This window comes from Cervus canadensis, chromosome 24 (assembly GCF_019320065.1).
Source record: "Cervus canadensis isolate Bull #8, Minnesota chromosome 24, ASM1932006v1, whole genome shotgun sequence".
Lineage (NCBI taxonomy): Eukaryota > Metazoa > Chordata > Mammalia > Artiodactyla > Cervidae > Cervus > Cervus canadensis.
Window position 1 is genome coordinate 7,329,523 of NC_057409.1, and position 26,818 is coordinate 7,356,340.

General features: G+C 44.8%; 1 protein-coding gene across 1 annotated transcript in view; it reads right to left on the reverse strand.

The window, feature by feature from the left end:
- The window catches only part of STPG1 (sperm tail PG-rich repeat containing 1), a 63,476-nt gene that overhangs the window by 14,871 nt on the left and 21,787 nt on the right, over positions 1-26,818 (reverse strand). Inside the window, exons 6-9 of the mRNA XM_043445265.1 lie at positions 22,299-22,400; positions 17,232-17,402; positions 11,027-11,135; positions 3,795-3,960 (exon numbers count right to left, since the gene is read on the reverse strand). Of these exons, the coding sequence (XP_043301200.1) occupies positions 3,795-3,960; positions 11,027-11,135; positions 17,232-17,402; positions 22,299-22,400 (548 nt within the window). The remainder of the gene's footprint in view (positions 1-3,794; positions 3,961-11,026; positions 11,136-17,231; positions 17,403-22,298; positions 22,401-26,818) is intronic.

The window sequence follows — 26,818 nt, forward strand, 5'->3', positions numbered from 1 at the left end:
CAGGGCAGAAATAAATGCAAAAGAAACTAAAGAGACCATAGCAAAAATCAACAAAGCTAAAAGCTGGTTTTTTGAAAAAATAAACAAAATTGACAAACCATTAGCAAGACTCATTAAGAAGCAAAGAGAGAAGAACCAAATTAACAAAATTAGAAATGAAAATGGAGAGATCACAACAGACAACACTGAAATACAAAGGATCATAAGAGACTACTACCAGCAGCTCTATGCCAATAAAATGGACAACTTGGATGAAATGGACAAATTCTTAGAAAAGTATAAGCTTCCAAAACTGAACCAGGAAGAAATAGAAGATCTTAACAGACCCATCACAAGCAAGGAAATCGACACTGTAATCAAAAATCTTCCAGCAAACAAAAGCCCAGGACCAGATGGTTTCACAGCTGAATTCTACCAAAAATTTAGAGAAGAGCTAACACCTATCTTACTCAAACTCTTCCAGAAAATTGCAGAGGAAGGTAAACTTCCAAACTCATTCTATGAGGCCACCATCACCCTAATTCCAAAACCAGACAAAGATGCCACAAAAAAAGAAAACTACAGGCCAATATCACTGATGAACATAGATGCAAAAATCCTTAACAAAATTCTAGCAAACAGAATCCAACAACATAATAAAAAAATCATACACCATGACCAAGTGGGCTTTATCCCAGGAATGCAAGGATTCTTTAATATCCGCAAATCAATCAATGTAATACACCACATTAACAAATTGAAAGATAAAAACCATATGATTATCTCAATAGATGCAGAGAAAGCCTTTGACAAAATTCAACACTCATTTATGATTAAAACTCTCCAGAAAGCAGGAATAGAAGGAACATACCTCAACATAATAAAAGCTATATATGACAAACCCACAGCAAGTATCACCCTCAATGGTGAAAAATTGAAAGCATTTCCCCTGAAATCAGGAACAAGACAAGGTGCCCACTCTCACCACTACTATTCAACATAGTGTTGGAAGTTTTGGCCACAGCAATCAGAGCAGAAAAAGAAGTAAAAGGAATCCAGATAGGAAAAGAAGAAGTGAAACTCTCGCTGTTTGCAGATGACATGATCCTCTACATAGAAAACCCTAAAGACTCTACCAGAAAATTACTAGAGCTAATCAATGAATATAGTAAAGTTGCAGGATATAAAATTAACACACAAAAATCCCTTGCATTCCTATATACTAACAATGAAAAAACAGAAAGAGAAATTAAGGAAACAATACCATTCACCATTGCAACAAAAAGAATAAAATACTTAGGAGTATATCTACCTAAAGAAACAAAAGACCTATACATAGAAAACTATAAAACACTGATGAAAGAAATCAAAGAGGACACAAACAGATGGAGAAACATACCATGTTCATGGATTGGAAGAATCAATATTGTCAAAATGGCTATTCTACCCAAAGCAATCTATAGATTCAATGCAATCCCTATCAAGCTACCAATGGTGTTTTTCACAGAACTAGAACAAATAATTTCACAATTTGTATGGAAATACAAAAAACCTCGAATAGCCAAAGTAATCTTGAGAAAGAAGAATGGAACTGGAGGAATCAACCTGCCTGACTTCAGACTATACTACAAAGCCACAGTCATCAAGACAGTATGGTACTGGCACAAAGACAGAAATATAGATCAATGGAACAGAATAGAAAGCCCAGAGATAAATCCACGAACCTATGGACACCTTATCTTTGACAAAGGAGGCAAGGATATACAATGGAAAAAAGACAACCTCTTTAACAAGTGGTGCTGGGAAAACTGGTCAACCACTTGTAAAAGAATGAAACTAGAACACTTTCTAACACCATACACAAAAATAAACTCAAAATGGATTAAAGATCTAAATGTAAGACCAGAAACTATAAAACTCCTAGAGGAGAACATAGGCAAAACACTCTCCGACATAAATCACAGCAAGATCCTCTATGACCCACCTCCCAGAATATTGGAAATAAAAGCAAAAATAAACAAATGGGACCTAATGAAACTTAAAAGCTTTTGCACAACAAAGGAAACTATAAGCAAGGTGAAAAGACAGCCCTCAGATTGGGAGAAAATAATAGCAAATGAAGAAACAGACAAAGGATTAATCTCAAAAATATACAAGCAACTCCTGAAGCTCAATTCCAGAAAAATAAATGACCCAATCAAAAAATGGGCCAAAGAACTAAACAGACATTTCTCCAAAGAAGACATACAGATGGCTAACAAACACATGAAAAGATGCTCAACATCACTCATTATTAGAGAAATGCAAATCAAAACCACAATGAGGTACCATTACACGCCAGTCAGGATGGCTGCTATCCAAAAGTCTACAAGCAATAAATGCTGGAGAGGGTGTGGAGAAAAGGGAACCCTCTTACACTGTTGGTGGGAATGCAAACTAGTACAGCCGCTATGGAGAACAGTGTGGAGATTTCTTAAAAACCTGGAAATAGAACTGCCATATGACCCAGCAATCCCACTTCTGGGCATACACACTGAGGAAACCAGATCTGAAAGAGACACGTGCACCCCAATGTTCATCGCAGCACTGTTTATAATAGCCAGGACATGGAAGCAACCTAGATGCCCATCAGCAGATGAATGGATAAGGAAGCTGTGGTACATATACACCATGGAATATTACTCAGCCGTTAAAAAGAATTCATTTGAACCAGTTCTAATGATATGGATGAAACTGGAGCCCATTATACAGAGTGAAGTAAGCCAGAAAGATAAAGAACATTACAGCATACTAACACATATATATGGAATTTAGAAAGATGGTAACGACAACCCTATATGCAAAACAGAAAAAGAGACACAGAAGTACAGAACAGACTTTTGAACTCTGTGGGAGAAGGTGAGGGTGGGATGTTGCAAAAGAACAGCATGTATATTATCTATGGTGAAACAGGTCACCAGCCCAGGTGGGATGCATGAGACAAGTGCTTGAGCCTGGAGCACTGGGAAGACCCAGAGGAATCAGGTGGAGAGGGAGGTGGGAGGGGGAATCGGGATGGGGAATACGTGTAAATCTATTGCTGATTCATGTCAATGTATGACAAAACCCACTGAAAAAATAAATAAATTAAAAACAAAAACAAAATTTGTTTTGAGTCACCATCTGTACCTACTGTGTCAATACTTGTTTTTCAATCTGAAAGCAACGTTCAGATAAATTATCCCCACTTTACAGTGGAGGGCATGGAGGCTCAGAGGGGTTAGAGCAGGGCTGATGGTCACACAGCACAAAAACAGCACAGCCGAGGTTCGCATGCAGCAGGTCTGACCAACTCTAGAGTCTAGGCTTTTAACTTATCAGTACAAGACAGTGAGAGCATCATTGCTTCCATATATCCTGCCGCCCCAGTGGAGATCTTATAAAAAATGGATAATATCAGCACCAGGGGAGTACAGCATTGTGGGGAATGTTGGATGATCCAAACAGTCCTGAGCCTGAGTCCCAGAGGCACCTTCCTTTTAGCTGTGTGGACTCAGGCAAGCCCCTCAGGCTTTCTGAAGCCTGACTCCCTTCTCTATGAAGCTAAAACAATCATTCCTACAATAGAGCTGTCATGATCTTTGAAGATGTTAAGTTCCTGGCACACAATAGTTGCTCAATAAATACGATGCACTCAGCAAGCTGTGTCAACAAGGGTTCCATGAGAGCTACCCAGCTTGTGTCTGCCAAGCTGTGACACCCCTCCCTTTCCCCCGTGTTGGGGTCCTTCCCCAGAAACAACTTTCAGAAGAAAGATCAGAATAATCAGGACTCACGGGATCAGAGTCTTTTTTTGAACTTTGGGGTGACCATTTGGGTTGTAATAACCGGGTCCTGGGCCTGTTGACGTCAGCTTTAATCCACGGTCGGTTTTTGATTTAAAACAAGACATCAATATCTTCGGTGACTGCTTCACAAGGGATTCGTTCACATCATAATGCCCTGAGAGGAAAGAAATTTTAAGACAGAATAAAGAACGCTTCTCAAATAAATAAAAAGCAGTGCCTTATGCCTAAGAATACATTTAATGACTATAAGGCAGTATCGCTCCAGGATGGTCAAGTAATAGGGTCTGCCTGGAATAACTGGAAGTAACATTTACCATTTAGAGAACGTGTGTCCATGCGTCATAGACTTAACTCATTTAATCCTCACGGCAGCCCTGCAAGGTGGGTGTTAGCACATCCAATCTGAACATGAGGAAACAGACTCAGAGACATTCAGTACCTTGCCAAGAGACATCCATCTAACCAGGGCCTAAGCCCAGCATCTTCCTGTATAAACTAAGGACAGTAAATCTTCCCACGGCCGGGAGGCTACGGCAGTAAAAGGACCTTTCAGGTTCCTGACACATGATGGTTGTTCAGTAACTATTATGCAGTTTGTTGTTATTGTTATTTAGTTGCTAAGTCACATCTGACTCTTTTGGGACCCCATGATAGCCTGCCAGGCTCTTCTGTCCACCGAATTTTCCAGGCAAGAATACTCGAGTGGTTTGCCACTTCCTTCTCCAGGGGTTCTTCCCAACCGAGCGATTGAACTTGTGTCTCCAGCACTGCAGGCAGATTCTTTACCACTGAGACACCTAGGAAGCCCAATAATTCTTAATTATGTAATTAACAAACATTTATTGAGCACCTACTATGTGGACCCAGAACCATCTGCCTTCAATGTCCATTCTTTCCTTTCATACCCTGTGTCTCAAGAAACTGTGTCGGAATAAAAGTACGTTGTGCACAAAGCTCGAAGGAAGAAGAGAATGATCTGGGCTGAGGTAAAGAGGGAGCAGTCTCACCCCTAAAGAGCTGGTGGATTAGTTACTTAGTTGTGTCCGACTCTTTGCGGCCCCATGGATTATAGCCTACCAGGGTCCTCTGTCCTGTGGATTCTGCAGGCAAGAATACTGGAGTGGGTTGCCATTCCCTTCTCCAGGGGATCTTCCCAACCCAGGGATCAAACCTGTCCCCTGCGTCCCCTGCAGTGGCAGGCAGCTTCTTTACCACTGAGCCGCCAGGAAGCCCAAAGAGCTGGCAGCCATGTAAGTGGGTGCAGGCATTTCGGGGTGCAAAGCAGCACTGCTAGGCAAAGGCCTTCAAGACGCTGCACACTTTAAATACATATATTTTGATATAACAATATGTGTACACACTTATTTGTGTCGGGTCCTAGTTGCATCACGTGGGGTCTTCAGTGGCGCCACGTGGACGTTTCAGTTGTGGTGTGCAGGTTCAGTAGTTGTGGGCACAGGCATGCTTGCCTCGCAGCACATGGGATCTTAGTTCCCCAATCAGAGATCAAACCTGTGTCCCCTGCATTACAGGCCAGATTCTTAACCACTAGACCACCAGGGAAGTCCTCCAAGATGCTGCACACTTTGACCCTGGTTTCCCATTACTTGGAAATTAAGAAAATTATTCAACATGATGGAAAAGCTCTAAGCCTAAAGATGTACACCACAGCAGTAGCTACAGTGTGAGAAATGGTGATGAGCCTAAAGGTCCAAGTACAAGGGCACAGTTATGGGAAAACAGCCCACTCTGGTGGAACATCAGCCCTGCGGGTGGTAAATGCAACCACTGTGAGGCCCATGGCAGTGTTCTTGAAAATCAAGGGGAGAGAAAACAAGTAAAATAAAGCCGAGCAGTCTATACTGTGTGTACTGTGACACCAATGTACAACTGGATACACATGAACTAAAAATAGTTGGGAGCCCAGAAAAGTGGGGGAAACTACATTAATGGTGGCATTGAGCATGCAAAAAATATTTGAAACTTTCTAAACATCCTAAAGCTAAATTTGTTTTAAATGAAATCAACTTTTCCATTGCAAGATCACTGAAAACAACAATATGGGATCTATTAGCAAGATTTTACTTACATGGGAATGGTGATGGCAATCACTATTAGTGATGGAATAGTGAAGGGAAGAAGAGTCTTCATGGAAGCAGGTGGATAGATTATCTCTGTGCTGAAGGGCAATTTGGTCACAAATATCAAAAACCTTAAATGTTTTACATACCTTTCGACTTATCAGTTTCACGTTAGGCAATCTATCTAAGGAAATAATCTCAATTGTACACAGGTGTGAGCTATAAGGATGTTTGCTCCCACTCTATTTATATGAGTAATCAGTTTAAAACAACCTAAATCTCCAACAAGGGAGCATTTTTTCCCTTAAGTTATGGTCCCACTGGATAATGGAATACTACACAACCGTGTGGGCTTCCCAGGTGGTAAAGAACTCGCCTGCCGATGCAGGAGACTAAGAGACATGGGTTCCATCCCTGGGTTGGGAATATCCCTTGCAGGAGGGCATGGAAATCCACTCCAGTGTTCTAGCCTGGATGATCCCATGGACAGACGAGCCTGGTGGGCAATGGTCCATTGGGTCACTAAGAGTCAGACACAACTGAAATGACTTAGCACACATGCAGTAACAAAAGATGTTCTAGGAGAACTTTTATTTTTTTAAATTGGGGGATAATTGCTTTACAAGATTGTGTTGGTTTCTGCCATACGTCAACATGAATCAGCCACAGGAGGGTTTTTAATAACATGAAAAGATAGTCCCAATATACCCTTAAATTAAAAAAAAAACAAAACAGATGTCCAGTTAGCAACATTTATAATACTGGTATACGAGATGGTTAGATAGCATCACAGACACAATGGACATAAATTTGAGCAAACTCTGGGAGATAGTAGAGGACAGAGGAGCCTGGCATGTTCCACTCCATGGGGTCTCAGAGAGTCAGACATGAAGTAGCAACTGAACAATAAAACAATATATCTCTCAAATTATCTTCCTGTTTCATTTACACATATATTTATTTTTTAATTTTTATTATCCTTACCAGAAAAAAAAAAAAGTTTAAAGCAATGCTTGATTATAAAATGTTAAAAAGCAGAAGCAAGCGGGAAAGGCATTTATGCTCCCACAGCCCAGAAAAAACCAGGTGAATACTCTGCTGTAGTTACTCCCGGTCCCTCTCTCGGGCACTAGATGCTATCTCATGGAGCTGGGCCCACAGTGCGGGTTAAATTGTGTCACCCATCCTTTTTTTTTTTGGTAAGCTATTCTTTATTTTTTGTTACATGAACAATATCTTATTGCTGCTTTAACTTGTAGTCCTTTGACTTTTATTTATTTTTTGTAGTTTATTTATTTATTATTTATTTTTGGTTGCTCTAGCTCTTCCTTGCTGCTCTCAGGCTTTCTCTGGTTGCAGCGAGCGGACCTACTCCCTGCTGCAGTGCGTGGGCATCTCATTTCGGTGGCTTCCTTGTTGCAGAGAACAGGCTGTAGATTTGTGGGCTTCAGTAGTTTCGCCACGTGGGCTTTAGTTGCTCCATCACATGTGGAATCTCCCCAGGCCAGGGACTGAACCTGTGTCTCTTAGTTCCCTGCATTGGCAGGCAGATTCTTATCCACTGCATCACCAGGGAAGTCCACCCCCATTTTTTTTCAAGTGACACTTTAAGATAGAAGTATTTCCTCATGTTCTTATAACTTTTTTAAAAAAAGAGGAATAGAGAGGAGACCTGGGAAAGGTCAGTTTTCATTTCGGTCCCAAAGAAGGGCGTTACCAGAGAATGTTCAAACTACTATACAGTTGTGTTCTTTCACATGCCAGTAAGGTCATGCTCAAATTTTTTCAAGCTAGGCCTCAGCAGTTGGTGACCTGAGAACTTCCAGATGTAGGTTTAGAAAAGACACAGAAACCAGAAATCAAATTGCAACATTTGTTGGATCATAAAGAAAGCAAGGAAATTCCAGAAAACATTTACTTTTTCATTGACTTCACTAAAGCCTTTGACTGTGTGGATCACAACAAACTGTGGAAAATTCTTAGAGAGATGGGAATACCAAACCACTTTCCCTGTCTCCTGAGAAACCTATATGTGAGTCAAGAGGCAACAGTTAGAAGCAACAGGACATGGAACAACTGACTGGTTCAAAATTGGGAAAGGAGCATGACAAGGCTGTATATTGTCACCTGCTTATTTAACTTACATGCAGAGTACCTCATGCGAAATGCTGGGCTGGATGCATCAGAAGCTGGAATCAAGATTGCTGGGAGAAATATCAATAACCTCAGATATGCAGATGACACCACTTTATGGCAGAAAGTGAAGAGGAAGTAAAGAGCCTCTTGGTGAGGGTGAAAGAGGAGAGTGAAAATGCTGGCTTGAAGCTCAGCATTCAAAAAATTAAGATCATGGCATCTGGTCCCATCACTTCATGGCAAACAGAAGGGGCAAAAGTGGAAGCAGTGACAGATTTTATTTTCTTGGGCTCCAAAATGATTGTGGGTGGTGACTGCAGCCATTAAATTAAAAGACACTTGCTCCTTGGAAGGAAAGCTATGACAAACCTTGACAGCATATTAAAAAGCAGAGACATCACTTTGCCAACAAAGGTTCATCCAGTCAAAGCTATGGTTTTTCCAGCAGTCATGTATGGATGTGAGAGTTGGACCATAAAGAAAACTGAGTGCCAAAAAACTGATGCTTTCCAATTCTGGTTTTGGAGAAGACTCTTGAGAGTCCCTTGGACAGCAAAGAGATCAAAACAGTCAATTCTAAAGGAAATCAACTCTGAATATTCATTGGAAGGACTGATGCTGCAGCTGAAGCTCTAGTACTTTGGTCACCTGATGCAAAGAGCTGACTCATTGGAAAAGACCCTGAAGCTGGGAAAGATTGAAGGCAGGAGGAGAAGGTGGTTGCAGAACATGAGATAGTTAGATAGCATCACTGACTCAATGGACATGAATTTGAGCAAACTCCAGAAGATAGTGTAGGACAGGGGAGCCTGGGGTGCTGTAGTCCATGGGGTTGCAAAGAGTCGGACATGACTTAGCAACTGAACAACATCATCAACAAGAGAGGAGGATGTTGGAGAAGTGCCTGGCCTTGTGCTTGGCGCCTGCAGACTTTAGAAAATCCCATCAGCCAGTGTGTAAAGTTGGGCATTCTACTCAGAACTGAAGGCAGACCAGACTGGGCCCTCAGCCCCTGGGGCCAGGCACTCAGAGCAGCTGCAACAGAGCAGGAATTCCAGTCACAGTTCCACATCTGGTTTCTTCCCATGCTGGGAGAAGCCGAAACCACATTTTCCCAAGAGGTCTAGGCAGATTGTTTCTCTCAGAGAAGCCGATTCCCCAGGCTCTGGCCCCTGGCAAACTGGGGGACACCAGGGGAGTCTTTAAGGAAGCAGGCCTCAGAGCTGGATAAAGGGCCTGGATTCAAATCCAGGTGTGGAACCCTGTGTTAGTCACCTGCTCTCTGAATATCATTTTCGCATGTTAAGTAGGGCTGCTATAATAATAATGCGGGCTAAGTCACTTCAGTCATGTCCAACGCTTTACGACCCTATAGACTGTAGCCCTCCAGGCTCCTCTGTCCATGGGATTCTCCAGGCAAGAATACTGGAGTGGGTTGCCATTCCCTTCTCCAGGGGATCTTCCCAATGCAGGGATCGAACCCAAATCTCTTACCTGTCCCACATTGGCAGGCAGGTTCTTTTACCACTAGCGCCACATGGAAAGGTCAATATGATAAAAATAATAACCCCCACTCTTTGAGCACACAGGCACCAGGCAATGATCCCTGGGGCTTTGAAAGCTTGTGGCACACAGTAGCAGCTTAACAGATGCTGGTGCCCACCTCTCCCCTGCCTGCTGTTTCAAGGGGCCCCTGAGGACCCTCCCAGAGGGAGGGGCTGCCCACATTCCTAGGCTCACTGGTGGGACCTCTGGCCCAAACCCAGAGGTTTGTTCTCCCATCTAAACAAACAAGGTGCGGTTTTGCCCGTGGTGATGCAAGGCAGGGCGCTTTAGCTGGGGCTGAACCTCCTCATTAGGGCTGGTTTTGTTATTCAGCCTCAGACTGATCTCAACTTTAATCTGGATTTGCTGAAATCTGACATGTGCTGCAATTTTATCCACACCTAGCTCCCGAGAAGTGTCACTGCAGAGGCACTCCTTCCCGGCTCCTCCCCTGGGCTCTGGGGCCTGGAGCTCCCTCGGGGGTCTCTGGGACCCATTTGGGAAGGTCTAATCTAACCCGTGTTCCTGGAGTGAGGACTGTTATGTCCCCAGATCTCTCTGAGAACTTTTCACTAAGGCTGGTTCAGGGCACAGGACGGGGGCAACGCCCATCCCCACCCAGCAGGGAAAACGTTTGCCGGCAAGCCCTGTGCATTCCCGAATCCCAGAGTCAGAAATCGCCTTGGGAGGACGGGGGTCAGAGGCTCCTCTGGGCTGAGGCCTGCCATTTCTTAGCTGCGTGGCACTGAGCCAGTTGCTTCGCCTCTCTGGACCTCCTTTGCCTCATCTGAAACACAGGGCTAAGAGCATGGCTCTTGGAGGACAGATGTGTGAGGACTGCGTGAAAAAAGCACGATCTCCCAGTGATTTGGGGTTAAATGATGAAGCTGCTGGCCGGCTTGGGAGGAAAGGAATATTGCAGCCCAGTGCCCAGGGGTCGCCCTGCCTTCCCCCAGGGTCTGCAATGGCACCTGGGATGTGCGCACAGTGCTCTGCAGGCTCGGGAAGACACCTCCCCAGCTGCTGCCCGAAGCATGTGCGCCGGGTCTAAAAGGGAGGCAGACCCCAGGGGCCGGCAGTTCTTCCACTGAGTGGGGAGCCAGTCCCCTCCTCTTCCTATAACACCTGCCTGCACCCCCACACCCACCCCCCAAAGCCTGATGTGAAAGTGTTAGTCCCTCCGTCTTGTCCGACTCTCTGCGACCCCAAGGGCTGCAGCCCGCCAGGCTCCTCTGTCCAGGGAATTCTCCAGGCCAGAATACTGGAGCGGGTAGCCATTCCCTTCTCCAGGGGATCTTCCCGACCCAGGGATCGAACCTGGGTCTCCTCCATCGCAGGCAGATTCTTTACCGTCTGAGCCGCCAGGGAAAGAGACTCCCTGTGAAGGAACGGGCGCCCTGCTGATCAGACCTGGAACAGGAAGCCTCAGGCCAAGGCCAGTGCAGAGCAGCTGCTTACCTGGGGCGGGTCCTGTTTTAGAAACAGCGAAAAGTCCTCTCTGGGTTTTGGACACGAACCCAGCTCGGGCACAGACGTTGTTTGCCTGCTTGCAGCAGGAGTCAGAGGCCTGAGGGGGGGAGAAAAACGCAGCGCACTCAGGGCTTTGCCTTTCTCTGTCCCTCTCGTCACGTCAGGACGACTGGCACTTTGGGGTTAAAAAAAATTTTTTTTTCTTTTAAACCTGTTCTCAGAAAATGAGCGGATGTGAGTGGAAAGGGTCATACTGGCTGACCTTCATACATACTTGAGCTTCGCCCCAGCTGCAGGGGGCAATGACTCTTCATCACCAGCTAGGGTCTGGGGATCCAGCACAACACCGAGGATGGTGCCCTGTGCCAGCCTGCAGACCCGGCTTCCCTGGTCACTTCCCTCACTCGGGGAGGGGCATCCTGCTCAAACTGTTCAATTTCTCTGGATTTGAGGTTTTTTCCTCATCTGTAAGATGGATCAGATCATTCTTGCTCGACCTGAGGCAGGGAGCTATTGGGGTGGGGATGGGGGAGATGCCCAGTCAATATAAATCCCCTGCAGGAAAGTGGGCTTTTTTTAAAATGTGTAATGTTACGTATAACTAGAATATGAAGAAAATCATTAAAATTTTTACTGAAAGACATAAAAGAAAACATAATAAATTAAAAGATAGATTGTGTTTCCAGATTACCCGAAGCTGTAAAGATTTTCACCCAATTTATCTGCAAACTCAATGCAATTGCATTTAAAACTCAATAGGACATTTGTAAGTTGACAAAAGAATCACAAACCTAGAAGGTAAACATATAGGAAAACTTAGAATACGATTAGTGATATGGAATTGGTTAAGGTAGACACAGTAGATTCACCCAAAGCAACACTTTGCACTTTGAAACGTTCGTGTAGCTAAAAAGTTATTGACATGAAAAGATGGTCACAAAACAGGATATTGGGAAAAACTGCAACATGTTTAGTTTGAGCCCAGTTGGGTAAACTAAATACACAATTAGAAAAATAAAGTTTAAAAAATAAAATAATAAATGAATAAAAATAAAAAGTGTGTAAAGCTACCTAGGCAAATTATTTTCATTACTTTTTCCTCTATGATTTTCATTCTTTTTGAACACTGAGTCCTACATATCCCCACCCTCATTCCTCACTGCTCAAATAATCTTTCTATACGTGCAGGATATAGGACGTACAAAGAAATCGTGTAACTTAAGATTGTGATAAGATTTACAAGCACTGTGTCGTCTTGACTTTTCTGGACTGACCAGAAAATAAGGATTTTGGTCGACTCAGGCAGTGTACAGTTGAGAGTGTTCAGTGTGTTCAGAACTCTAAAAATAATTTTGGAAAAAAAAAAAGAACCCTGAGATCATTCTTATGATGAGTCATAAATATGTTAAATGCCAATTGGCAGTCAGTCTCCTGTATTCATTAGATAAAAGATGCAATAAAAGTTGTACCTGCCATGGCTGGGACTATTTACTGAATGAGTGAAACTGTTTGCTGGGGCCAAGATGGCTTGATTTTCTGTGATACTCCTTTGTAAAAAAAAAAAAAATGTTTCTGAAGAAATACAGATGGCATTTTGATTTTGTGTTGACAAAGGTAGAGGAATTCAGTTTTTCCCAGGGTACCAAATGGCCAGGCTGCCTGCAGAGAGGGCAAACAAAAAGATCAGATGGGCCAGGTAATTACTGGACACGGGGAGAGAAGCCAGGATGCAGGAGAGGAAGTAATAACAGGTACCGCGGGAAAGGCTTCGAATAGAGAATTGGGGGATCACAGTTAAGCAAAGGCAGAGAGGGGCCTTGACAGCCTCAGAGCAGTGTGGCTAACAGGATTACTGCATTTCTGCTGCTCGCCGGTTGACTCAACCATTGTTCTCCAGGTTTGAAAAAAGCCTCCTGTAGACAAAACACTGCTTCAGCTTTATTCTTCGCCCAGACAGAAAAGCAACAGCAAAGGGGGACATTTTTGTATACCTACACTGACTGTGTGTCACGTGTATTTTCCCATTAGACTAAGAAAAGAGTCAGCTCCACCGGCAGATTAAAAAAGAACGAAACAGATTCATTGTATTGCCATGAGAGGAAAAAAAACTCAGATATTAAGTAGACACGCAAGCATACGATGGACAGTATAATCCCAAAACTGAGGGAAGGACTAAGGGAGGAAGAGAGTATGAACAAAACTGCCCCTGGTTTTGTTTTGTTTTGTAATGTATTTAATTATTTTAATTGGAGGATAATTACTTTGCAATACTGTGATGGTTTTTACCATACATCAATATGAATCAGCCACAGGCATACACATACACGTGTTGCCCCTGGTTTTTGATGGTTGGTTTGCGAAGCAAAATGATAAGGGACTTCTACTTTCTGGTTTTCGGGTTTCTGTGATGCTTGGATGTATTTTATGATGCACGTGTCTTACTTTCAGAGCCGCATTAAAACAATAATGAACAAAAAACCTGCAACTAAAATTGCTCTGTTGGCAGGAGGACAGAGTTCTGACTTGGGGGATGGCCATTCCTTGATTAACAAAGGAAGTTATGCCTTTAAGCCATAAGCATTTATTGCATGCTTACTGTATACCAGGACTGGAGCTGAGCCTTCAGGAACAGTGGGTTGGGGACATGAAGGTTTGAAGCGCTAACTAGAGCACCCTTCAGCTCCCCCCGTAGGTCGCAGAGAGGGAGCACTCACCTTCTTTGACCACTCAGTCTAAAATATACGCCTACCTCCATACCATATACATATTCTCTCCCTCAGGCTCCAACTGTTTGTCTTCCTCAAAGCTGGCCGCAGTTTGCAATTATTTTGCTTGCGGTCTGCTAGTTCTCGTCTTGAGTTCCCCACTGGATTCTAAATTATATCACTGGCACAGAGCAGTCACACGACTTACGAAAGGAAGCCCAGCACGGCTGGAACATGGAGACTCTGATCACTCCCCAGTTTTAAACCTCTGCACCCAGCTGTTCTCACTGGTGTGCAAGTGGTCTCTTCGAGCTGGGTGACTTTGGGCAAGTCCCTTCCCCTCTCTGAACCTCAACTTCCTCTTCTGTCAATTGAGAACAAGAGAATCTACTTCCAGTTTCTTGTGAGTATGAAATCAGTGAATACACAACTCTTAGAACAGAACATAGGCCATGAAAAGTGCTTCATCATCTCATCATCATTATTATTTTCAGGCTCTGGTTACCCTAGGAGAAGAGTATCTGGAGCTATACTATCCCACACAGAAGCTACTGGCCATGTATAGCAATTGAGTGCTGGACATATGGCTGATCCACAAGCAGACGGGCTTTGAGTATAAAATACACAATAATTTTAAAGATTTAATATGAGGAAAAGAATGTAAAACATCTAATTAGTAGTTTTTATTACTACTTATTAGATATTGAAATATCTTGAACATACTGGGTTAAATGGAATATATTATTAAAACTAATTTCACCTGTTCCTTTTTACTTTTAAATGTAGCTACTAGGAAAACAGCAGAGACATCACTCTGCCAACAAAGGTCCATATAGCCAAAGTTATGGTTTTTCCAATAGTCATGTATGGACGTGAGAATTGGACCATAAACAAGGCTGAGCGCTGAAGAATTGATGCTTTCCGATTGTGGTGCTGGAGAAGATTCTTGGGTGTCCCTTGGACTGCAAGGAGATCAAACCAACTAATCTTCAAGGAAATCAACCCTGAATATTCATTGGAAGGACTGATGCTGAAGCTGAAACTCCAAACTTTGGTCACTTGATGTGAAGAGCCGACTCATTGGAAAAAACCCAGATGCTGGGAAAGATTGAAGGCAAGGGGAGAATGAGGGCGGCAGAGGACAAGATGTTTAGATAGCATCACTGACTCCACGGACGTGAATTTAAGCAAACTCTGGGAAATAATGGAGGACAGAGGAGCCTGGCGTGCTGCAGTCCATGGGGTTGCAAAAAGTCAGACACGACTCAGCAACTGAGCAACCGCAACAACTAGGAAAACAAATTACTTTTGTGACCCCGGTTGTATTTCTTTTGGACAGTGCTGATCTAACAGGCACTTACATTGCTTTGAGCACATTATAATTGATTGGATCCATCGAAGAAGGTGGGCAGGATCTTTGTAGTTGGAAAAATAACTATTATCCATAAGTATTATAAAAGAAAAAGGAAATTTAAACTGAAGCATTCTAAGGCCAAAATACTCAGAAATTATAGCATAATAGTATTACTGCCTTATGTGCAATTCATGTCTCAGGTATTTCAGAGTGCTCTCACACTACACTCTCATCTACTTCTTACAATAACCCTATTGGGCAAGTATAATTAATTCCATTTTACAACTGAAACCTGAGAGGCATCTTGACTTCCCCAAAGACAGTTCTACTGATTTCCGTATTGTGGAACTCTCATGCACCAGGGGCTGCGCTAAGTAAGCTCTAGGCCAAGACAGCCTCGTTTAATGTTTGCATTAGCACCACGGAGTAGACATAAAATCCCATTTTGTGTGCTTGCAAACTAAGTCCCTTCAATTGTGTCTGACTCTTTTCGACTCTATGGACTGTAGCCCACCAGGCTCCACTGTCCAAGGGATTCTCTAGGTAAGAATACTGGAGCAGGTTGTCATGCCGTCCTCCAGGGGATCGTCCTGATGCTGGGATGGAACCCATGTCTCTTACATCTCCTTCATTGGCAAGCGGGTTCTTTACCACTAGTACCACATGGGAGGGCATAGCCCCATAACCCCACTTTACATATCAATAAACTGAGTCCTGAAAGGTTAATGGGCTTGCCCAAAGCCACCCACACGTAGAAAATGTCAGAGTCAAGATTTGAACCCAAGCCCATCTCTTACCCATTAACCACACTGTTCTGCCTAAGTGGTTACAGAGCGATGGGAACTAGAGAAGCACTGAAAGTGAAAGTCACTCAGTCATGTCCAACTCTTTGCGACCCCATGGACTGTACAGTCCATGGAATTCTCCAGGCCAGAATACTGGAATGGGTAGCCTTTCCCTTCTCCAGGGGATCTTCCCAACCCAAGGATCGAACCCAGGTCTCCTGCACTATAGGTGGATTCTTTACCAGCTGAGCCACAAGAGAAACACAAGAATACTGGAGTGGGTAGCCTATCCCCTCTCTAGCAGATCTTCCCAACCTAGGAATGGAACTGGGGTCTCCTGCATTGCAGGCGGATTCTTTACCAACTGAGATATCAGGGAAGCCCTGGAGACGTACTACTGTTAAAGAAAGCAATTTTCTGATATGGAAAGATAGAAGTTTATTTTCCCTATAACAATCTAAAAAGTAAGTGAATAATACAATCATTGTTATAGATGAGAAAACCATCCCAGAAAGTTATGTGATAGGTGGTGGTTGTTGTTGTTTGGTTGCTAAGTTGTGTCTGACCCCATGGACTGCAGCATGCCAGGCTTCCCTGTCCTTCACTATCTCTTGGAGTTTGCTCAGATTCATGTCCACTGAGTCAGTGATGCTATCTAACCATCTTATGTTCTGCAACCCCCTTCTCCTTTTGCCTTCAATCTTTCCCAGCATCAGAGTCTTTTCTAATGAGTTGGCTCTTTGCATCAGGTGGCCAAAGCTGGAGCTTCAGCTTCAGCAACAGTCCGTCCAGTGAATATTCAGGGTTGATTTCCTTTAGGATTGACTGGTTTGATCTCCTTGATGTTCAAGGGACTCTCAAGAGTCTTTTCCAGCTCCACAATTGGAAAGCATCAATTCTTTGGCACTCAGCCTTCCTTATGGTCCAACTCTCACATCTATACATGACTACTGGAAAAACCACAGCTTTGACTATATGGACCTTTGATGATAAAGTGAAGTCTCTGCTTTTTAATACACTAAGTTTATCGTATTATGTTACGTTCCAAGGAGCAAGCATCTTTTAATTTCATGTCTGTGATAGGAGCGACTGCAATAAGAGTTTTCCAGGGCAGAGGTTTTCCCACTGCTCTATGCTGACCTCCATGTTGCCCACACCTTTCTCTGGGTTCAGAAAATTCCCTGTGAGAGCCTTGCACAGCCTCATGTAGCCATTGTATAGTCAACAAATGCTAACTAATTTACCAATTGGTTTAAATGCTATTTTCCAAAGCTCCCCACGTCCCTTCTTTTATTTTTAGTAAACCATTCACTCAATATATATCTAAGAAGCATAGAAAGTGTTCTTACATTGTACTGGTTTGGTGCAGGGGTTTCAAATTTGAGTACTTTCTCATAGCTTGGCAACTGGAACATGCTGGAACAGGAATTGCTGAAGTCTTTCTTTGAAACAAGATGAGATGGGATAGTGTACGCATTAGCTGCTGGGTATTTAGAAACGATGGTGTCCAGTCGGGCACACTGCGAGGAGAAAGTCAAAGGAATCCACATCATCATGTATCTTATTGTTTCCAAGGACAGGTATAAAAAAGATGGTGCTCAGCACCAGGTCTAAAAGCATTTCATAAAAGGTGAAACCCTGGCAGGTAACACAGATAAAATGACCTTGGGCTTTGAGGATTTGTTCTTGGAAAATGCAAGTTCAGACCTGTATTAACTTCTGTAAACTAACTCGAATTATTCATCTTGTGTTTGGGACTTGGCAAAAGTAATTTTGCCATAAAAGCATTTCCACCCAATCCCGTTTCAGGCCACTTACACTTGACTCATCAGCTGGTGGGTGATTTATATGATGGGAAGCTTTCTGCTTTCTTCTTCCAACCTTGGTTTTTCCTTTGAGTGAAACTCTCACTTCTTGTTTCTAAGGTCAAATAATCTGAATTTCCTAAATAAGAAGTTTGCTTCTCACACCTTAAAGGTCCCAGGGTTTGCCTCCCACCCACACCTCCCATCCCCCACCAACTCACTGATTTCATAAAACCTTACAATTTTTTTTTTTGCTGTTTCAACAGAAACCAATCCTACTCCTTCCAGGAAGCCATGAATAACTATTTTCAGTTAAAAAAACAAACAGAATCAATGTTTGCCAAATGAAAAGGGACAAAAGCCATAAAAACTAGGTGATAACATCACCTTACCCTGGGATAGTATGGCAAGTATTGAAGTCTGATTTAAAAAAAAAAAAAAACAACTTTTTTTTTCCCCCCATTATTTTACGGTTAAAAGCTTGCGAAAATTGCCCTGGGTTTCCCCCCTTGACAGGGGTCAATAACCACAGCAGCACAGAAAGCGGAGGAGGCCGCGGGAAGGCATGAGCAGCCCACCCGACTCCTCTCTGTACATGACGGCCGTGCTTCCCACCACCTGGGTCGTGGACCACCACTTGCCGCCAGAAGCAGGGGCGTTCTGTCCAGAGTCTAGCCTGGGCTCGGGTCCCAGCTCTGCCTCCTCCTAACTGCAAGGAACCATCGATGTTCCCAGAACACCCCAGCCTTGGACTCACTTTACCTGCGCACTTGGGGCAATAGTTAACTGAGTACTTTGCAGGGGATGTTCCATTGAATCGGTAGGACAAGCGTGGATCAAGGAAATTATGATTATCCCCGCGTTACAGATGAGGACCCCAAACTTCCTCAGCTAGCAAAGTGGTGGAACCAACATTCCCACCTCCACGAGATGATACGGATCAGACACCCATTCCGAGGAAGAATGGGCTGAGACGAGTCACAGCCACATGCTCTCATCTACAAGATGAGCTGCTGATAAATGCCTGTGGGGGGTTTTAGCTCAGGAAGAATCACTATCTGAAGCCACCTGTGCTCCTCGTTACAGACACACCTCTGCTCTCCTTCTAACTTCCAGAGAAGAAGGGTGGCAAGGTCAGACCATCCTCAGTGCTGCCGTTTGTCGTGTGTCTCTCCGAAGTCGCCCAAAAGAGTGGGCAAAGCGTGTTTTGCTAAAGTGCTATTTCCCTGAAGTTAAAGCAATACACTGTAGTTAACGTGTGAATGGAAGAGCCTACCACTGTTGTTCCCCATTTGGTTGTTGCTGTTTACATTCCTACATCTTTATAAGCTTTTTGGCAGCTTATATATTGAACGCTTCAGTTTCATGGTCAGGAGGGGATCAGAGGCCATAGATAATGACAACTGATTTGTCTGTTTCCTTTTGTCTTTTTCCATGACTGTATCTATTGCCTCATCTTGATTTACAAGCAAAATCTAGCAAACCTACAAAAATAAGTGTTTTGCAGCTTATCTAGGAATAATATAGAAAATATTGCTGCTGTTTTTGGTTAAGAAAGTCAAATTTTGTATAGTTTATTTCAACTTAAATAAAATGTGAGTTTTGTTTAAAGTTCAGGTACATTTTTTTGATGGGGACAAAACAGATTCTTGTGGTAAATGATCTTTTCAAAAATATTTATCACCCTCATAATCGAAGATAAGTTTGTTTTGGGTTGTTTTTTTTTTTTTTTTGGTAAGTGGTTTACTACTGGGGAAATTTAGAAATCCATTTTAATTGTGAAATTATTAAATGTAAGATTTATCTAACTTTTAAAATATTATATGTTGTAGGACTCCTGAAAAAAAATAAACAAAGCACTATTTTCCAAAGTGTGTTCCTTGGCCTTCCAGTTCTATGAGATAAGTTTGCGTTGGTGGTAGCAGCAGCAGGGAGACAGTTCCAGGGTCAAATAAACTTGAGAAGCCTCACACCATTTTGAAGATTCATAACACACATTGGTGTAGTGCATACCCTGAGAAGGCCTGCAATAGAGAAATCTAACTGTTTTGAAACAGTCATTCCCAAACTTCTTTCATCATAGGATCTTTTTGGCTTAGAATACCCACTAACATTCTCTTTAGGAAAAACTGCTCCAAAAAATTCCCATCCGAGGCAAAGTGTCATCAATCATCACAATAGAATTAGCCTGAGTCTAGCTGAAATGACACTCACTCATCAGCCTACGCCTTGGCTTTCTTTTAATTGCCAGGCCTCCGATCTCCAACCTGGCCACATGCTGGCAATCATGAACCTCTCTCCAGCACATAACAGCTCTTCCAGAGCCACTGAAGCCACCGCACATGTACAGAAAAGCCATGGAAATACCCGCCCCTGTCCCCTCCAACACTCACACCTGCCTCATTTGACTTCCTACCCAGTCCTGTGAATAGTTCTGGAACAAAGCTGTGGAGTATAGTCATGAAGCTCTTCAGATGACTTGAATTTAGAGGGACGACAGGTCCTCTCAAAAGGCGGGGTGCAGTTGCTCCAACAGTCATCCGGAAGTTTCTAAAATGTATTGACCCATAGCATTTTTTGGTCAGCGCCACTGGGAGTCACGCTTCTGATGGCCACACCAGCATCAGTAAGGCAGATCTTTCTCTGATGTGGGGGTTGTTGTTTTTAGTCACTAAGTCGTGTCCGGCCCTTTTGTGACAGCATGGACTGTAGCCCGCCAGACTCTTCTGTCAATGGGATTTCCCAGGCAAGAATACTAGAGTGGGTTGCCATTTCCTCCTTCAGGGGATCTTCCTGATCCAGGGATCAAACCTGCATCTCTTGCATTGCAGGTGGATTCTTTACTGCTGAGCCACCAGGGAAGCCCTCTCTGATGGGGACTACTTTTAACCCCTGTAGGGTCTAGGATCTGGAAACAAGAGCCGCTAAACGTGAATGGCAGCAAAAGAAGGGGTGGAGGAATGAAATTGGTGACCAGTTCTGGAAGGAACTAGGCGAAATGTGGGAAGCTCCTGATAGATCTCCACTTAAGGCCCCCGCCCGAGGATATACGAACTCATGTGTTTAGAAACATAAATATAAACCTTTATATCCATCACAGCAGGAAGAAGCCTGAACAGCTCAGCGTCTGTCTTCTTTGGGGTTTGGTCTGAATTTTGTAAAGACCTGATTAGATCCTGTCACACACAGATCTGCCCTTGGGCCCCTTCTCCTCCAGACGGCCCAGCCTGGTCATTTGGAAAGTTACTGCACGTCCAGCCTAGCAGGGAACGATGGCGTGCTCTGATTCAGCACCTGCTCTGGCACCAGGGAGGAGTGGGCAGTGCCACTATTTGGCAAAACTCTCAGAGAGAAAACCTAGGTGTTGCAGGAAGTATTGTTTGTGACTCAGATGGCAACAATCATAACATTGAACGTGTTTATAGGACTCCGCAGTTTCAAAGACTATTTCACTCACTGCAGCGTCAATTTGCCCAGGGCCTCTGGGGAGTCTTCACTCTGTGAGGCAACTGGGGCACAGAGGGTGACGTGCTTGAGGTCACATCGAGGTTGAGCCCACAGCTGAGTCAGGATCGGGTCTTAAGTCTTGTCTCCAGCGCCAGGCCACTGTGAGACGGCATTTCTTTGGCCCATTGCTTTGTAGTCTCTTTACTCACAGGGCTGGGGGCAAAGAGGTAGACATGTGGCTGTTTTGCGAACTGGCTGGGGGCTTGTGCAGCCTAAACACCTTAGCCAGTGAGGAGTTAACTCCCAAATCGGTTTGCTCCTTGAGTATTCAGCTCGGTCAAGCTCGAATTCCAATGAGTGGCTGCATTCAGTGTGACTTAAATGGTCTCTTTGTGTATGTGTGTGTGTGTTTTAAATCAATTCCAGTGTCAGGTATCATAATACATTTTTGCAGGAGATTATTCTAACTTTTAAAGGGACGGATGGCGTAGGCATCTTATTGATGCTGGAGTTTGGATTTGCTTTCTTTTTCACTCTCCTACCTCAGCGAGTCTTACTCTACTTTGACTCCCCTTCTTGTATCTATTTTATCTTGTCAACAGATAGATGTTCAAATAAAGACTATTTTTGCCCAGGTCTGGTCAGAGACACTGGCACTTCATTTAGCTACTTGAGGTTTGGAGTCATCCACAAAGATAAAGACCCACATCTTACAGAGAAGAGAAATGGAGAGGAGAGGAATATTCCTAAATTCCCTGCCTGCTGTCTGCTTTCTTTGCGGTCCCATCAGATTTCTCAATAACTTGAATAACCCAGTTAGACTAAGAAGTGTAAAAAGAGTCCTACGGGGGCAAGATGTATAATAAGAATTTTGTTTTGGTTTGGGAGTCCATTCTATGCTGACAAAATTGGTTTTGGATGATCAGGTTCTGAATATGCTTCTAGCTTCTCTTTCCACTCTGGGAGTGGGTAGAAGTGGGGGACAAAATTACTTAAAGATCTAGGCTCCAGTTTACCTGCATGAAACCTGGGCAGACCATTGCTCTCCTAATCAGAGCCACAGGTATTTGGAGTGAAGGGCCTGGATGTCCAATATGTGATTAAGCCATGAAGGAAGCAAAGTACTGAGCGGTTAGTACCCTTATTCAGAGAAGGGGTTCTCACCATAGAAGGGAAAGTGCATGTCCCTTTCTTGGACAATGACACGCTGTCGGACACAGGGGACTGGTGAATGACGTTGTAGAACCCCGGGCCTGGGATATCATCCTGAAAGGGAAGAGAGCATGGTGTCATCGCAAGACTTTCCATTCCACGGTGCTTTTCTGCAAGTGTTACATCCATTAACCCTAAGCTTCACTGGAATCTTCCGGGACAGGCAGAGATGCCACCTCCCAACAACAGCCCAGCTCCACCAATTCCTGACCTACCCGGTCACCATCGCAGTTCACAAGTGCTGGGGCTGGGATTCTAGCTCAGGTCTGGGATCACCCCCCCCCCCCCCCCCCCCCCACCACAGCCCTTGTTCTTTACACTATTCTGTACTGCATTCTAGAAGGATGCTGCTGTTTCTTCATGCCAATAGACGCACGAGAAGAAAAACGGATCCCGTGTGCATTGGTGGCTGTGCGGGTCAGCGTGGGCTGACTTGGGTCCGCCAAATCCGGGGCGAGGGAAGGGTGACCAATTTCACGTTCACCACACCCCACCTGACTCAGCTTCCTTCCCAGCCTTTCAGAGGAGAAACCAGGGAGTGTTTCTGTTTATAAAGCAAAGTGAAACAAAAACCACCTTCATCCCAAACAAGACCATCTCTACCTCTGAGACAAAAAGAGGTGGGCTCGTGGGGCTCAAGTGCTCAGTGATGAGGGTGTGTTAGACGGAAACAAACAGAAGCTTGATTTCTAAGCTCATTTCTGCTGCTGCAGTTAATTGGGTTTGCATCTCATTTCCTGTGCTGGTTACCAGGGGGAAGTAAATGTTGACAGAAGTTGACCAAGCAAGCGACATGAAATGACAAGGGTGCTCCTCCGTCTCGAGGGTTTACCGGGTGCCCCCTTGGTGCCAAGATCTTTTCAAAGGGTGTCCCATTTAATCCTCCAGTGAGACAGGGATGCCCCCATTTGACAGATGGAGACGCTGAGGCCCACGGAGATGAGCTTGCCCCAGGGTCCCACTGCTGTCAGTGGCAGCACCTGAATTTAGTGTTACGTGATGGTGTACACTAGCCTTTTGCAGTAGAAATATTATTGGGTCCATTGTAACGAAAGTGGGGCCCAGAGATATTGGGGCCACAGCTAACAGATGGGGAAGCGTAAATTTAAACCTGAGCAGTCTGACTCTCCTCGCTACTTCCAAGGTCTGCCACCCGGGCTCCTCTTGTCCCCGCCCATCCCTACTACCTTTTCCAGAGTAGAAAGAGAGCTCAAGGCTCCGTGGGGGCCCTCCCTGGGCTCCCCGGTCTGGATCCAGCCATGTGTGGTAATGGTTTAATATGAGGATGTGGTCACTGGGGCTGTTAATTCTTCTGGGACTTCGCTGGTGGTCCAGTGGTTAAGAATCCACATTCCAGTGCAGGGGATGTGGGTTCAGTCCCTGGTTGGGGAACTAAGATTCCATGTGCCTCGGAGCAACTAGGTCCTCCCACCACAACTGCTGAGCCAGCGCTCCGCTGCAGAAGCCTGTACACCACAGTGAGAGAAGCCTGCGCTGCAACAAAGATGCAGAGTGGTCAAAAAGAACAACAGCAAAAAAACAAAAACAACGCACACACAGCACGTTCTCCTGGGCTAAGTTTTAAATGCAGTGAAGCCTTTGAGTCTTGCTCTGTCGAGGTGTGGGCGTGGAGGCTGACTCCTACCTTGCAGGTGATGATGATCCCTAGTGGACAGACTGCGGGCTGACTACCAGGTGGGGGGTGAGGCAGGCTGTGGGGAGATGTAGCCCAACCAGAACCCTGGCCTGTGGGTGCGATATGAGGGGCTACAGGAAGAGGAACAAGAGAGAGGCTTTTTCTAGGGGGCTGTTTGCAGGACGGACATGTTTACTGATGGTCACTGCATGCGGGGCACTGTTCTAGACTCACTCACACATTTAATCCCCACGTTAAAGATGAGAAGACAGAACCCAAAGGGATGAGGTCCAAGGTCACAAAACTAGTAATAGTCAGAGCCCAAATCTGAATCCAGGAGAGTATGCTCTTGACCATTAAGACAAACTAACTCTCAGATGAGTGTAGGATAAAATGTGCAGGATAGAAGGAAAAACACTCCCACTGAGTTTGGAATCAGGAATTCTAGCCTCGGTGCTGCTACTAGCTGAGTGATCTTGAACTCTCTAGACCTCAGTTTCCTCACATGCAAACTGAAGATGCCGCACTAAATGCCTTTGGGTACCTTGTAGCTTCCGGAGTCCCTCCAGGGAGGGAAAGCTGCAGCAGGATATGTAACTGTGACTTTTCTAGGTTTAAAGAAGAAAGAGTCTTGTACACCTCCAGCCCCCAGTCTCCCGCCCACACTCCAGATACCAGCATCAGCCCACGAGAATTTTCTGCCCACCTCTGTGTGTCTGAGGAGCTAGGGTTGGCCGCGAAAGCACAAGCCTGCAAGGCTGCTCCATCCCACCCTGCCCGGTCAAACCTGAATTTCAGATAAACGGCAAAACACCATTTTAGTATAACTAGGGTCCAATCAACATTCAGGATGCTGCTGCTGCTGCTGCTAAGTCGCTCCAGTCGTGTCCGACTCTGTGTGACCCCATAGACGGCAGCCCGCCAGGCTCCTCCGTCCCAGGGATTCTCCAGACAAGAACACTGGAGTGGGTTGCCATTTCCTTCTCCAATGCATGGAAGTGAAAAGGGAAAGTGAAGTCGCTCAGTCATGTCCAACTCCTAGCAATCCCATGGACCGCAGCCTACCAGGCACCTCCGTCCATGGGATTTTCCAGGCAAGAGTACTGGAGTGGGTTGCCATTGCCTTCTCCAATATTTGGGATACACTTATACAAAACAGTTATTTATCTGAAATTCTAAATTAGTTAGGAATCCTGTATTTTTACTTGCTAAGTCTGGCAACCCTACTGGACCTTAATCAAGTTTTAATTGCACCCCATTGCAAACTGGCTTGCATCTAGGACACATGGGAAGAGAACTGTCATCTCTTACCCTGGAGGGAGAGCGTGCTGTCTATCTGCACTTAGTGAATATCCTAGAAGGGTTCTCCAGGCAGGAGGCTGACTGGTGGCGGCTCACAAGGGTGACTGTTAAATATTCAGAAACGTTGCTAGCAGTAGCTTGAAACTGACCAGGGTGAGGGTGTTTACACCACAAACATTGGCAAATGCTATACATCAGGAATTTTCTTTGCAGAAGGGAGAGGCGGTTTACCAGCACACCACCACCACCTGCACTCTATACCGAGTAGGTTTCCAAGCTGCCCGGAGGGAAAGGTCCAGTTGCAGAGAATTCAAGTGTTCTCCTCCAAAGGTGAGAGGTGGCAGACAGCTCCCCGGGAGGGCAATACAAGTCCAACCTTTCACCTCTGGGTCAATAGTCCATGTGACTAACATTACAGGGTGTGGATGAGTTCTGACCTCTCAGCATCTCCCAAAGAGCAAGAACCCAATTCAAAGCTGGTGTAAACTCAGCCAGCCTTTGGCTTCTTGGCCAAGATGAAAACCAAGAAAGTGAAAATCCAATAAACCAATCCAATAAAATGGGTAAACAGAGGGAGAAGGGAAGAGAACTATTCATCTGAGCTCTACTGACTGCTTTTTTGAGTATTTGTTCCAAGGGAAGATCTGCGCAAGGGCTACACTTGTTGCCCCCTGGGTCTGCATCACAGCGTGAGGATTGAATGAGTCGATGGACATCCCATCAGCTTCATCATTACTAGTCCACAACAGCCTCAGTGAAACTAGGTCCTTCCCTCTGGGGTTAAAAGACCTTCAGAGTAAGGATGGAGTAAGAGATGGCTGGCCAATGTTCTCCCATCCCCCACCCAAGACACACGGGCAACATTGGATGGAAATGCACTTGAAGCACTCTTTTGAAGTGGGGGCTTCCCAGGTGTCAAAGTGGTAAAGAATCTGCCTGCCAATGCAGGAGACAGAAGAGGGTTTGATCCCTGGATTGGGAAGATCCCCTGGAGCAGGAAATGGCAAAGCACTCCAATATTCTTGCCTGGAAAATTTCATGGACAGAGGAGCCTGGAGGTCTACAGTCTGTGGGGTTGCAAAGAGTCAGACACGACTGAGGGACTGAGCGTGCACACACCACACACAAAGCCCCATGGGCAGCCTTTGCACTCGCCAAGGGCAGGACACAGATCAACGTTCGTTGGACCTTGGGATAGATTTAAAGAGGTGGTGAGGAGGAGGGGAAGAGAGGGAGCTGGGCATTGACCTCCTCACCCTAGAGGGTATGGGGGCTGGGTATGGGAGAGGCTAGTGACCCGCAGCTTGGAGCCAGTTACATTTGCACACAGCCTGGGCTCTTCAGTCTTGATTTCATAGACTGTCCAACCAAGACTTTCAGGTTTGCCAACCCATTTCCAGGTTGGAAAATGTGGTCTCCGCTGGATCATTGGCCGAAGCTCCCACTAGAGCTGCCTTTTGACCCTTCAGGGATGTCTACCCTGTTTTGGTCAGCTTAGGGGTGGCTAGCTCGTCTTCTCGGGAGTGCACTAGAT